The 12,673-nt window shown below is 31.1% G+C and overlaps 1 protein-coding gene across 1 annotated transcript; it reads left to right on the top strand.

Moving 5' to 3' along the window:
• Positions 1-1,013: 1,013 nt before the first annotated feature.
• Positions 1,014-12,124, top strand: LOC132742426 (thrombospondin-2-like). Its single transcript, XM_060730849.1, has 15 exons — positions 1,014-1,149; positions 1,684-1,763; positions 2,217-2,258; positions 2,933-3,012; positions 3,136-3,201; positions 3,822-3,951; positions 4,454-4,576; positions 6,174-6,344; positions 6,833-7,003; positions 7,328-7,498; positions 8,069-8,221; positions 8,589-8,719; positions 9,040-9,136; positions 9,703-9,864; positions 10,329-12,124. Exons 2-15 carry the CDS (start codon positions 1,721-1,723, stop codon positions 10,595-10,597), a joined length of 1,809 nt encoding a protein of 602 aa, XP_060586832.1. The 5' UTR covers positions 1,014-1,149; positions 1,684-1,720; the 3' UTR covers positions 10,598-12,124.
• The last annotated feature ends 549 nt before the right edge of the window (positions 12,125-12,673 follow it).

Raw genomic sequence — 12,673 nt, 5'->3', positions numbered from 1 at the left:
CAGATTTCAAAAAGGGGCGCCTAAGGGGCGTTTTTATCGGGTTACTTTCTAAATAGATTTTGAAACACTATCTTCTAGATAGAAACTAGTGTGTAGGCTTCTGTGCGGTAAACAATGTTAGAAATGTAAGAGGAATACCTTTAGAAATTATTTACTCTATACTGAGTTCCATATGTTTTCCTGGCATGACTCCCAAACTTTTGACATCATTTGCTTTAATTGTACATCTAAGGGACGCAACTGATGATGACGAAATAACATTCATTGGACGAGTTAACTCCCTTTTATGGTCTCCATGTAATGACATAAATACTACGGCAGCACTAATTACCGCGACGCGTAAATTGTACGTGCTTTCTTAATTCAAAAGTGCCTAATCCATTAATATTTTGCATATAATTAACTCCTCTATTTCATAAAGAATGTTGTTCGAATATACTTGCATGTTAATACACATGTACTTGTATAATTTTACTAAGACTGGCCAATGAGATTCCCAGATTTCAGTTTGTAATTCTTAAATGACAAATGCAAATTATTTTTATCTTCATTTCTTCCATGTAAATTTTAATTTACAATTTTTTAGATGGACTTTGGCAAAACAGAGATCATTTTAGAATACAATAGTTTAATGTTTAAACATTGTTTTATTTATATTTCTAGAATCGCCGAGGATTTTTCTACCTCCGGTGTTCGTTCATATATCTATACATTTCATTGTATAATGATAAAATGACACGTATCCGACGCTGTAATTAGAAGGCATCAACAAATGTGTGAAGTGTAATTCTCTTTCTGTGTTTTTGATCATGTTTGTCACTTTCAGATTAGAAAGATGTAGAATTATTAAGGCTCTGATTGATATTGCTTTTCAAAATGTTAAAGATTGTCACACCATTTCATTTTTCTAAAATTTTATCAGCTTGTTATATTTTTCATCACATCCTTATAACATAAATGTCTAAAATACAAACTTTTTCGGCAAGTCCCACTGTAATTCAGCTTTCAGTAGTTGCACTGCATTTATCAACAATGTCATATGCCATTCATTGGATAATAATAAAATCTTTTCATCAGTATTTATATTTTCCTGCTTCCTAATTTTGTTCATATCTTGCCGGGATGGTGTAGAGGGTAGGATTATGTACTGTAAGTTGTTTTATATTTATATTCAAATATGATGCTTTGTTTAAAAATCAAAACGAAAGAAACAAAAATGAAAATATAAACGACCTTATTACAACGGCGTTTATATTGAAAAATATATCATTTTTCAGAAACTTGAATGATAAATAACTTAAATGTTGTTTATATAGCATGGCTAGTTACACGTAGCCCATTCTCCGCGTTCTGAATTTATGTAATATTCAGTACATGTAGCAAAGAAGTAAAAATATGAGAGTTTCTTAATCAATATAAACGCTTTAAAGTATCATTCAATGCATCAGAGAAATGAAAAATAATGTTGTTTTACTTACTTATTTGTTTATTTATTTTTTATTATTTTATTTTCATAGGGCTTGAGTTGGGGTATATTATTTTCATGAGAGTTGGGGTTTGGGTTGGGATGGGGGTATTGTAATAGGTGGGAGACGTTAACTTGATTGAACATTTATATTACGCTTCTGTATAATACATGTAATGTTTGTCTGTTATATCATTTTGAAATATTTATTTATGCAGTGATGTCCGCTGTTTAAAGGATAAACTGAACAAGTGTATGAGTGATCAGCCCAGTATGAAGTCAATGATAGCAGTACTTGGTAGGCCTTATTTCTTCTCCTTCTTTTTCCTCTCCTTCTTAAAAAAGGAATAAAGGAAAAAGTTTAACATTTCAAACATGCACGCACGCACACACACTCACTCACGCGCACACACACACACACGCGCACACGCACACGCACGCACGCACGCACACACACACACACACACGCACACACACAAACTATTCATTGATTATCAATGTAAGTGTTGATTTAAATAAATTATCTTTCAAGTTTTGCTTCTTATCACAACGTGTAAAAAGTACATGAGCAGATGAAAGAGTTGCGTTGTTGAAACTATTTTTTCTCTCTTAAAATAGAGACAACAAAAGCAGGCAGCAAAAAGATTTAGCCATAATTTTAGTTACATATTTGTGTTGATAACAATAATAGGACAAGCAATTTGCATCAATCTGTATTTACATCTCTAAACACCCTTGTTTGTCTATACAGGCTGCTTATTGTTATTTGGTGTACCTGCAATCAGGGGGACAGGTAAGTCAGATCATTATCGCTTGTGTCCATTACATTTTCTTCTTGTGCTAGGTCACTTTTTATACAATGCTTATATCAGATAAGTATAAATATTTCTTACATTGTGTCTTTTTAATTTCCCTAAGCATTTTTAAAACATTACTTTGAACAAATATATTTAAGTAACATATAAATACTTATATTTTTTCATGTATAATGTAGTATTTGATAGTTTTTTCATTCTTCGATAAATAATCATCATATCAATCTTAATTGGTGTAATCTACTATAACGCGAACGCTAGGGTAGGTTATAGACATATTTCAGAATAAAACTGTAGAATGGAAAAAACTGTTCTTCATCTTTGGATATGACAGAGACAGAAACATTATATCGAAACAATTGTGGTCAACGATAACGCAAAAACCGAGATGGTAGACACCAAATATGTTTCGCTTAAAGTGTATTGATAGAAATTTTGTAACATACAGTTTTTTTGCTATACGTCTGAATGTAATCCTAGGGTTTGCATTGAAATAGTTTTGTGAACACATTTAGATATCATGTCAATTCATGAAGACTATTTTGATAGTTTTATATATAGATGAGTCGATGAGGCTTATTCAAAATTATAAATTTTGATTACTGTCAATGTTATTATTTTATATTTCATTGAATCATTGTTTTATTTTTAGATTCTTTGGAATGTAACAGCTGTTCTAATGCTGTCAATATACACGAATGTGAATCAACGGAAAGGTGCAAGGAAAGACAGGTATAGTCCTATCATAATTCAATAATTACATGACAACATATTTTGCGGAATTAATTGATACCGTTTCTTTTCATTTTTAACTTTAATTATATAAGATTTCATTTATTATTTATTACTTCATAGGTTTGCTTCAAAAAGCGAGAATTTACAAATCAAGTCCAGTTTGACATGGGATGCGTAGACAAAGAGGTATATTATAATAGATATTTTGCTAATCACATAGTTAAGCCTTTAATCTCTCTCTGCAGATGATAAAGTAGAATTTTGATTTGTTAATTTGTTCAAAAGTGAAAGATTATGTGTACACAAACCTGAAATATGATAAAGAATTGAAAATTTAAGCTGTTGACAAAAACATGACTGATACTGCCATGTCATTTGGTTGATTTCCAGGCAGTACTTTTTAAAAGAATAATGCTAAATATAATCTAAAAAGAATATCCAACGATATTGACTAGCAATTTTTGCAAAAAAGTTACGTCTTTACCAAAATTGGAGAAAGACATTGTAAAAACGAAAGATAGGGTTATATACAGACATCTTTAAAGTTATTTCTATAAATAATTGTAACAAAAATAGTTTTATTATAGGCCATGTTCTCATTATCTTAATGTTAAAGATGATTTACTTGTCTGTTCATGAAAACCTAAGTTATTGTCTTGGTATTTTTGTTAAACATGTTTCTCTGAATCATCAAGTAGTGACACGTTATATCTACTTTGTAAAGTATGGTATAAAACACAATTACAGAACGTTTGAAGAGCTTATATAGCCGACCTAGTTCTGAAAATTTATATAATACTTTACAGAGGTGCGGTAGATACGCAACGGGTAAAAATGAGTCGGATATCGTCAAAATGAGCTCGGACAAGACAAGTTATTGCTACGAATGTTGTTCGATCGACAGATGTAACAAAAATCTTTGTGAATATCCTCCCCGTAAGTGGCATGCGATAACAATCAAGATGATGACATTTTTTTCTTTTTACTTTAAATTAAGTTTTGACAGTTTCCTCCCCGTAAAAGTCAACCAGCCATGCTAAACTAAATGCATAAGTGGTAACATTTTATCCTTTAATTATTATCAACTAACAAAGCTACTTAAATGGTTTAATTTATATATTATGTCACATATAACCGTTCCATTCTCCAAAAAGTTTGGTACAATTATTCACTAAATCAACACCATACCAGGTTCAATACAATAATTAAAGCAGTACTGTGTAAAAATTCAAAACATAATTTCAACCACTTAGTTTTTGTTCAGTCAGCTGTAATTCCATAAAATGAAGCATGAGAGTAAACTGCACTAAGGTTTTCTTGGTTTTAGATAATCTTTTTCCACAATACTAGTGCAAGGTTAGAGAGAACATGAAAACCATTTCTTATAGCGCCTTTTCAATCAACAATTGTCATAATACTGTAATTTATTTCTTTATAGATTCCTTGTGCCAAGATGACAAGTCGGTTGATTGTGCTAAATTGAACTCAATGTTTAGTATTTGCGAGATAACAAGTGAAGCTAAGAAAATTTGTCCAAGATATTGCGATCTATGTGATCTAGGTTCGTCTATATCCTTTTGTAGTACTGGATGTCAAAAACAAAGCTATAACAGTCTGCAGATGCAATTGATATTCCAAATTATATAATTATATTTTAGCCATCATTAATTTAATTTTGTGTCAGTCTTCCTTATCTAACAAAAATAACGCTATATATGTTAGGACATCGAAAAAAATATTGATACAGATGATGCAAAAGGACAACATAGTCGGTATTTTTATAGACTTCATTGAAATAAAATACCTTTAAAAGTATGAAGACAGATGCCCGTTAATGAAAATATTTGATATTATTATTCACAAGGCCTAAACTTTAAAGCCACATTTGACAATTTTAAATTTATTTTGTGTTGAGGCATAAAACTGCAAAAACAATATAAATCAAATGGGCTTTTACATATTAAGTTACAATATTTGTTTTGTCAAAGTGAAGTATTCATTATCATAAGAAATAATGCACGGAAGGGCACCTGAGGTCTTCCTCTACCAGTGAAGCTGGAACGTCGCCATATGACCTATAGTGTATGGGTGTGACATACAACCAAACATTATCACAATTGCGAGAATAACAATGAATCATTATGCTTATTTTTTTTATTTTTTGCCAACTGATTTCAAAATCCCTTGGTGCATGACAGAGATATTGTCCGGACAAGATTTTTTAAGGGCTGATCTTTAACCTGTTAGTGTGAAATTGACCTTGGAGCTAGGGCTTCTGGTATTGCGCATGACATTTTGTCTCATATTACTTAACATTAGTGCTATTTTTTCAAAATCGATTTAAGCATGACAGATTTATGGTCGGATAAAAGTTTTCTAACTACTGACATTTGACCCCTGAGTGTGGCCTTGTCCTTGGAGCCATAGGTCCAAGTCTTGTGGATAACACACTGTCTTATCATGATTAACAAGAATGTCAAATCGTGAAAATAATACCTTGATAAATGACAGTTGAAGGCCGGCAAAGATTTTCTAACTGCTGACATTTGACCACTACGTTTGACCTTGACATTTTAGCTAAATGCCTAGGTCTCATACATGACACCGTCTCATTATGCTACACATTGTTCTAAACCATTATTTCAAAAATCTCTAGCTGCATGACCGAGTAATATGTCGGACAAGATGTTCTATGAGCTCTAAGTGTGATCCTGACCTTGAACCTGGGGGACATGGTGTTATACATGATACAACGCCTCATCATGCTACACATTGTGCTTAATCTTTTTCAATCCCTTTACGTATGGACAAAGTTATGGACCGGACAAGATGTTCTAACTGCTAGCATTTGACCTCTTAGTGCGACCTTAACCATCTCATCATGCTAAATCATGTTCAAACAGAAATAGTCTTAATAGAAATGTGTAAAAAGAAATATAAGGGCTGGCATGCTTTCATCAATAATGTTACATTTTACTTATAATGATAGAACTGGCATCGTTTATAAGTACGACAGTTCAGACTTTTTAAAAGGTAAATTAATCAACAATTATACCAAACAATTATACTTAAACAGTAAACACGACATCGTCACTCATGTGTATTAGCAAATCTGAACTAGTTGCTTTATAGATACATGTTTATTGTCACATTTGAAGTTGATGGAAGTTGGTCTGTCTGGTCACCATGGTCATCATGTGATGTCACTTGCGGAATAGGATCTATATTACGTCACCGCTCATGCACCAATCCAGCACCACAAAATGGCGGTCTTGACTGTCCAGGGAAAGGAAGCGAGCTTAAAACTTGTAAGCTGAAGCTATGTCCAGGTAAGCATGCTCATATATATTATATAGATCGTATTGTCCTAATGATTCGTTTGATATTACCGTATATCATAAAGAGATCCATGTAGAACGTCAATTTCTTTTCATGTAGTTAGTACTTCAGCGCGATTTTTATCTTTATGAAGGATCATTGTTGTTGATATTTATTATTTGGTGTGCTTATATATACATGTTCATATTTAAGGTTGTTTTTTTTTACTTATTTACAGTCCTAGCAGCATAATATTTATCCATGGGGATTCAGATCACTGTATTTATCAATGTTTTATGTTAATTAAAGGCCGACCTTTAATAATTCCAGTCTCAATGTGTTTTTTTTTTCAATATATTTGTCAAAGATAAGTCATTTGTGAGACCCTTTTCATTAGATTTTTTTTGGTGATATTCAGTACTTCTGGGTTCAGTACTTGTTGGCTTTGATATATCTTTTTAATCGGGAATCGAGATTATTGCATTTTGAATTATAACAGTACATGGCGGTTGGAGTTCATGGGATATTTGGGGGAAATGTTCAGCAACTTGTGGTGTAGGAATGCGAACTCGTAGACGATTGTGTACAAATCCACGTCCACAGCGTTTCGGGGACCATTGTTTTGGTGACAATATTGAAGATGAATTATGTAACAATGGAACTTGTGCAGGTAAGCCTGTGTCTCAAATTGTTATTACATGTACATATCACTGTTAATTAGGATACAAACTATAAATGAATGTATTAATAGTGGAGAGCCAAGATTAATGGACGGACACGATTAAAAAGAAAAAGAAAGAAAAGGAGGTCAACAAATAAAGTGACGTGAGATCATTCCTTTTATAAGAAGTCGCATCTGATTTGTACAAACAAAACACTACATTAAGCGATATTAAAATATAAATATGCGATACACATTAGTGGATATATATAAAATCACTATAATTCATTTTTCTTTTATCTTGCCTTCTCTTATATCACTTTATTTTGGAAGTTAACGGTGGATGGACTGACTGGTCAAAATGGGGACAATGTTCGGTTTCTTGTGGCGTCGGGCTTCAAAGTCGAAATCGTTCTTGTACAAACCCAACTCCTGCCAATGGCGGTCTACATTGCATTGGGCAAAACCTAAAAGATAATTTGTGTTACAAAGGATTGTGTGCCGGTAAAAACATACCCTCTCTATTTTTATCATTATTGTGACTTCTTATTTCCGTTAGCTTTAATATTTTGTTGGTATACAAACTATGCAGGAATGTATTAAAAAAGGGAGAGCAAATGTTAATAAAAATGTATACTGAAAAGTCTTTGTTGGAATAGACCACGAGGACAAACAAAGTGGAGGCATGACCGAGTGGTTAACGCGTTGGACTTGTAATCTATACCTGTTAGGGACAAGACGTTGTTTCCTTAAGCAAGAAACTGGTTGATATGTAGTGTTTTGTTCCAGGAATTGATTCGAGAGTGTGTCTCTAATCTTACAGCGAACTAAAATGAATTCTGTATAAATTAAATATAATATTTAGCTTAAAATGGATTGCTTTATTTATGACCAAAGCATTAACTATGTTTGCCTAATATTTTAGCTCCTGTAATTATTGACATGTCCTGGCTTTTAACATGTGTTTTGGCTTGTCTGACGATTGAATCTTTTTCTGAAAATAGTTAAGCATTATTTATATGATGATCGATCTCATAAATATCTTGAAATTCTAAGCTTTATAAAATTATGCAGGAGTGTGGACAAACTGGAATGATTGGAGTGAATGCTCTGTAAATGGGTCATCAGGAGTACAAACAAGAAACAGGACATGCTTGAAAATTTTATTTAGCACTGATTGCGAAGGACGTTTAACAGAAAAAAAGAAATGTGACATCCCAGAAACCTGTAGGTAGTCCTTGGTGATTGTATTTCTTCTTTGTAGATAAACATTTATATGTTTGGAATATAGTTCTAAAGTACTCTTTATATCATGTTCAAGTATCATTATGATAAAAAATATCCTACTATTGACTTATAACCTGCTTTAATTAGAACACTTTACTTAAACAAAACATCACTATATGTGAATAAATATATATTTAACACATACTTTCTGAAATTAAATGTGTCCCTCTTGAAAATTTATAGTCGTCTTAATCGCTTAGCCTTATAAAATTATTAAATTATCGTCTATTACTTATTTACTTGACTGAAACAAGAAAACAATTGCTATGGCATATCAATATTTGAGAAAACGTTTTGTTTTTTTCAGACACAGATTGCTATGAAATAAAAGAGATCACCGGTATACGTCAAGATGGAGTATATAATGTAACATTATGGAATTCAAAGCTGACAATACCCGTGTTCTGTGATTTTGAAACAGATGGCGGTGGATGGACGGTTGGTTTTACGAAAATTCTACTGTAGTGTCATTGGGTGAATTTAATCATCAGAATAATGCAAATAAATTCTAATCAAAATTTTACTATATTTATAACAACCTGTGAACGATAGCCCTTATTTTCCTTAGGTTTTTCAACTTAAACGTCGCATAATAAATAGTAGGATTGTATGAATAATCTAGAATTGTGAAAATGATTGTATTAAATGGTGCACTTTTGTCAGAAAGAACAATATCTTAATCAAATATATTCATTACATTTACAAATATGAGTTACATTTCAATTGTCCTTTTATGTACTCCTATATACTGTTTACAGGTTTTTCAAAAACGTTTCAACGGAAGTATTGATTTCTATAAGTCATTTATTGCTTATGAAAGAGGATTTGGTTCAGTTGACAGTGAATTTTGGTTGGGTAAGTAGATTAAATAATAAACGTAACTTAATAACAAAATAAATATTTTTTATGTATGTGACTTTGTGAATGCTTGTTTGAATAATTTACAGAATATATATATTTCTGAATATTGTGTTTGAGTATCTGCATGTTCATAACTATATACTGTACATACAATATTTCACACACAAAATCGTATTTAAAATTAATAATACATGTATATAAAATATTTAGAAAATGCCAAAGTGTTATTTTATTGATGGCAACAAGATTTGCAAGCAATTTAAAAGAGTTTTACCACTGATGTTCAATCTTCCGTCTTATTGTCTGTCCACATATTGATTCGTTATATAATACATCTCAAGTTTTATTATTATTTAACTTTGTAACACATTAAAGTTAGGCAGCTAATCAGGTGAGTCAAACAAAAATACTTAACAAATTGATTTGATCAGTCAGCGCAACTAAAAAGTATAATTTACGAAGTAAAACGTTTATTGTGTACTTTTTTACGGACTTCGATAATGTAAAGCAAGTATATATATGAAGTTAAATAATTATGTGCGGAATTTATTCCAACATAGGCCTTGCATATATTTACGAAATGGTATCACAAGGAAAAACGGAGTTAAGACTGGATCTGACAGCTGCCGATGGAACATCTGTTTACGAAACATTCCAGAACTTTCGACTGGGAAAACAGCCGTATTATACGCTTCATATTGACAAAGGAATTGGAACTGCAGGTAACAATTATCGTTGCATTCATCAATCATGTAAAAACATCTGTTTCACCTTGCGGAAGGAGATATTTTAACGCTATATTAATAACTAATGAGTAGTTCTTTTTATGTATTAGGTTAAAGTTTATAAGTACTAATAAACAAAATGAAGTTGGTCTGACGCGGCACGGCCGCGCGACCACTTTTACTTTTTAAATAAGTACTAATAAATTTCAGCCAGCTTAGTATTTAAAATTGTTATTATAAAAAGTCGATTTACTAGACTGATTCACATATTGCCGATATACCAAAGTAAATATGTTACGATTTATTTGAAATACTGCAAAACAATTGGACAAAAAATAATTTCACTACGGTCAGATTGTATCATTGATTAAGACATAATTATAATAAAGATGTTTAATATTCTTTTGATAAAACACAAACATGAATTTCAGTACAAAGAAAATACTTATTTCTGTATACAGGTGATGGAGTTTATGGTTTGTCTTATAATAATGGTATGCACTTCACAGCTTTCGATAATGACCGGGATACATATGTAGGTAATTGCGCAGTCCTGGATCGAGGTGGTTGGTGGTATAACAGATGTGGTAGTGCCAATTTAAACGGAGAATACGTTACTCCTGGCACCCAACAACCTAAGAGAGGATATGCTGGCATGATATATTACCCTTTTAAAAAACTAGAATCGCTAAGATCATCTAGAATGATGTTTCGGCGTGTTAGACAATAAAACATCATGTTAAGTTTTCGTATGACGTTAGGGGTTCTACAGTAATGATGACCTGTACATCGGAAAATGGTTAACAATGCAAACAAACATGTTGCATAGAAAGTCATGGTAATATGGTATCGCACTTAAAACTCACAATAAAAAATGAAATCAGAAATAAAGTTAAAAAAAAGAATTAAAACTTTGAGCAAACATAAACTCTTTTGAGTTGCAAATATATTTTGAAAACCTGAATAAAGTAACGAATTAAAGCAGCGTTCTGATTGAATTGTGTTTAAGTATCTGCATGTTCATAACTAAATATCAATACATTTGGTTGAAACTAAATAGCTTAACCAGAAAAATGTTATTAACCTTTAGAATTATTTGACTTCACAAAGCGTATATTTTCATTATCTGTTTTCAACGTTGATATACTAGTATATATATTATTTATACTTGGCAAAGTTCTTTCTTCATTTTCTTTTGTTAACCAGTGCTAAGTTATAAGACTTGGTCAAGCGTGTTTTTGTTGTTGTTGTTGGTGGTGTTGTTATCGTTGTTATTTTTTTGTTGTTGATATATATAGATATGTTAGACTTTTTTCTTTCATTTCCTTGAAGAAATGTTCAAAATTACTAAACTTGGTTAACGTATTCTTTCATTTTCTTTTGCAAGTGTGTAAAAGCACTATACTTTGTAAAACGTTTTCTTTCTCTTGTTTATGTGCAAAATCATTAGTTTTACATTTTTTATGTTTTATTTTAGATTTACTGTTATTTGGTCTAATTATTTTTTTGTTAAATGCTTTCTGACTGGCGTTCATGAAATTATATACAATGTCATAAACAAAATGATCAGTTTGTTCTTGTAAAATTAATTTTTGTTCTTTAGACTTATTCACTTCATATTTTACCTTATCTTTATCAATATTTCTTGCATATTCATCACTATTATGTCCATTGTTCCATAGCCGTTTAATGTTTTATTGGTGTTTGTATTTCTTTCACCAGTATTTATTCTTCTTGTTTGTATATTATTTTGATTGAAATTCAATAGTGAAACATTTTCAGTGAAAACATGTTCAATGATTTCAAACAATCCTATTGAGTAGATAATGTAATCAATTGTGCTTTTTCCTTAAAATGTTCTTTAAGTATACCTTAAGGAACATAAAATAGTTCGTGCTGGTATTTCATTATTATGAAAGAGTAATGGAATAAGTTTAAAATTGCATATAAGGTAAAGCTTTCAAAATGTAAGTTAAATTTGTTTGATCGTTTTTATTAGTTATGATGTCACATAACTTTTAGCTTTACTAGTGCCCCTTCGTACAATAGTTCAGTCAAAGGAGGGCATCTATTGTAAATTAAAGTACTAATAACATATTCATGCTGTCATAAAACTAAATGAATACTAATTAGAATTGACATCGTTATGACAAAGTTTAATACATAATATATTTATTGAAAAACACACTGCTAAAAGTATAAGTGCAGACAATATTAGATATATCAAATATACAGAAAATATAATCGCTTTAATTGATATGTTGTTGTTTTTTACAGTAATTCCATTTTTTGTCAACTTGTGTCCTTGTGTCCCTTCCTTGCCAATATATAAAGAAACATGAAAAAGATTAAGAAAGTGAAACGCAGAACATGATATTACTAATTTTATTCCTTAAAGAGTATTTAATTGCTACTAGTATGTCTTATTATTTTCACTTTCATAGTTTTACTATTGATTCATACACACATCAGAATATTCATTTAAAATAAACGATAATGTGCAGTTAGCAACTTAGTATGTAGTATGTTTTATTTTGCCATTTTTAGACAGTGTACTGCCAGTAACTGCTTTTTATATCAACCAGACCTTTAAAGGAAAACCTGATGGAAATTCCAAAGATTTCAAAATATCAACGATACTATAATGTATTGATAATCTATATAGACAGAATAGGCCACAACCGGTACATTGTAAAGAATATTTATTATTGGACAAACTAACGCCTCTTATCTATGCAATCGACTATTATTGGTTGAATAATTTAATGACATATTCACAACGTTTTTGGAATTAATATCTTAAATT

The sequence above is a fragment of the Ruditapes philippinarum genome, unplaced genomic scaffold, assembly GCF_026571515.1.
Source record: "Ruditapes philippinarum isolate M1 unplaced genomic scaffold, ASM2657151v2 ctg265_1_1_1_1, whole genome shotgun sequence".
Lineage (NCBI taxonomy): Eukaryota > Metazoa > Mollusca > Bivalvia > Venerida > Veneridae > Ruditapes > Ruditapes philippinarum.
The sequence above is the reverse complement of the archived record's forward strand: the minus strand, read 5'-3'. Positions and strand labels throughout refer to the sequence as shown.

Coding starts and splice junctions, on each gene's coding strand:
- LOC132742426 (XM_060730849.1), top strand. CDS start 1,721: ATGAGTGATCAGCCCAGTATGAAGTCAATGATAGCAGTACTTG. Junction 3,952..4,453: donor TCTTTGTGAATATCCTCCCC/GTAAGTGGCATG, acceptor ATTTCTTTATAG/ATTCCTTGTGCCAAGATGAC. Junction 9,137..9,702: donor TGACAGTGAATTTTGGTTGG/GTAAGTAGATTA, acceptor ATTCCAACATAG/GCCTTGCATATATTTACGAA.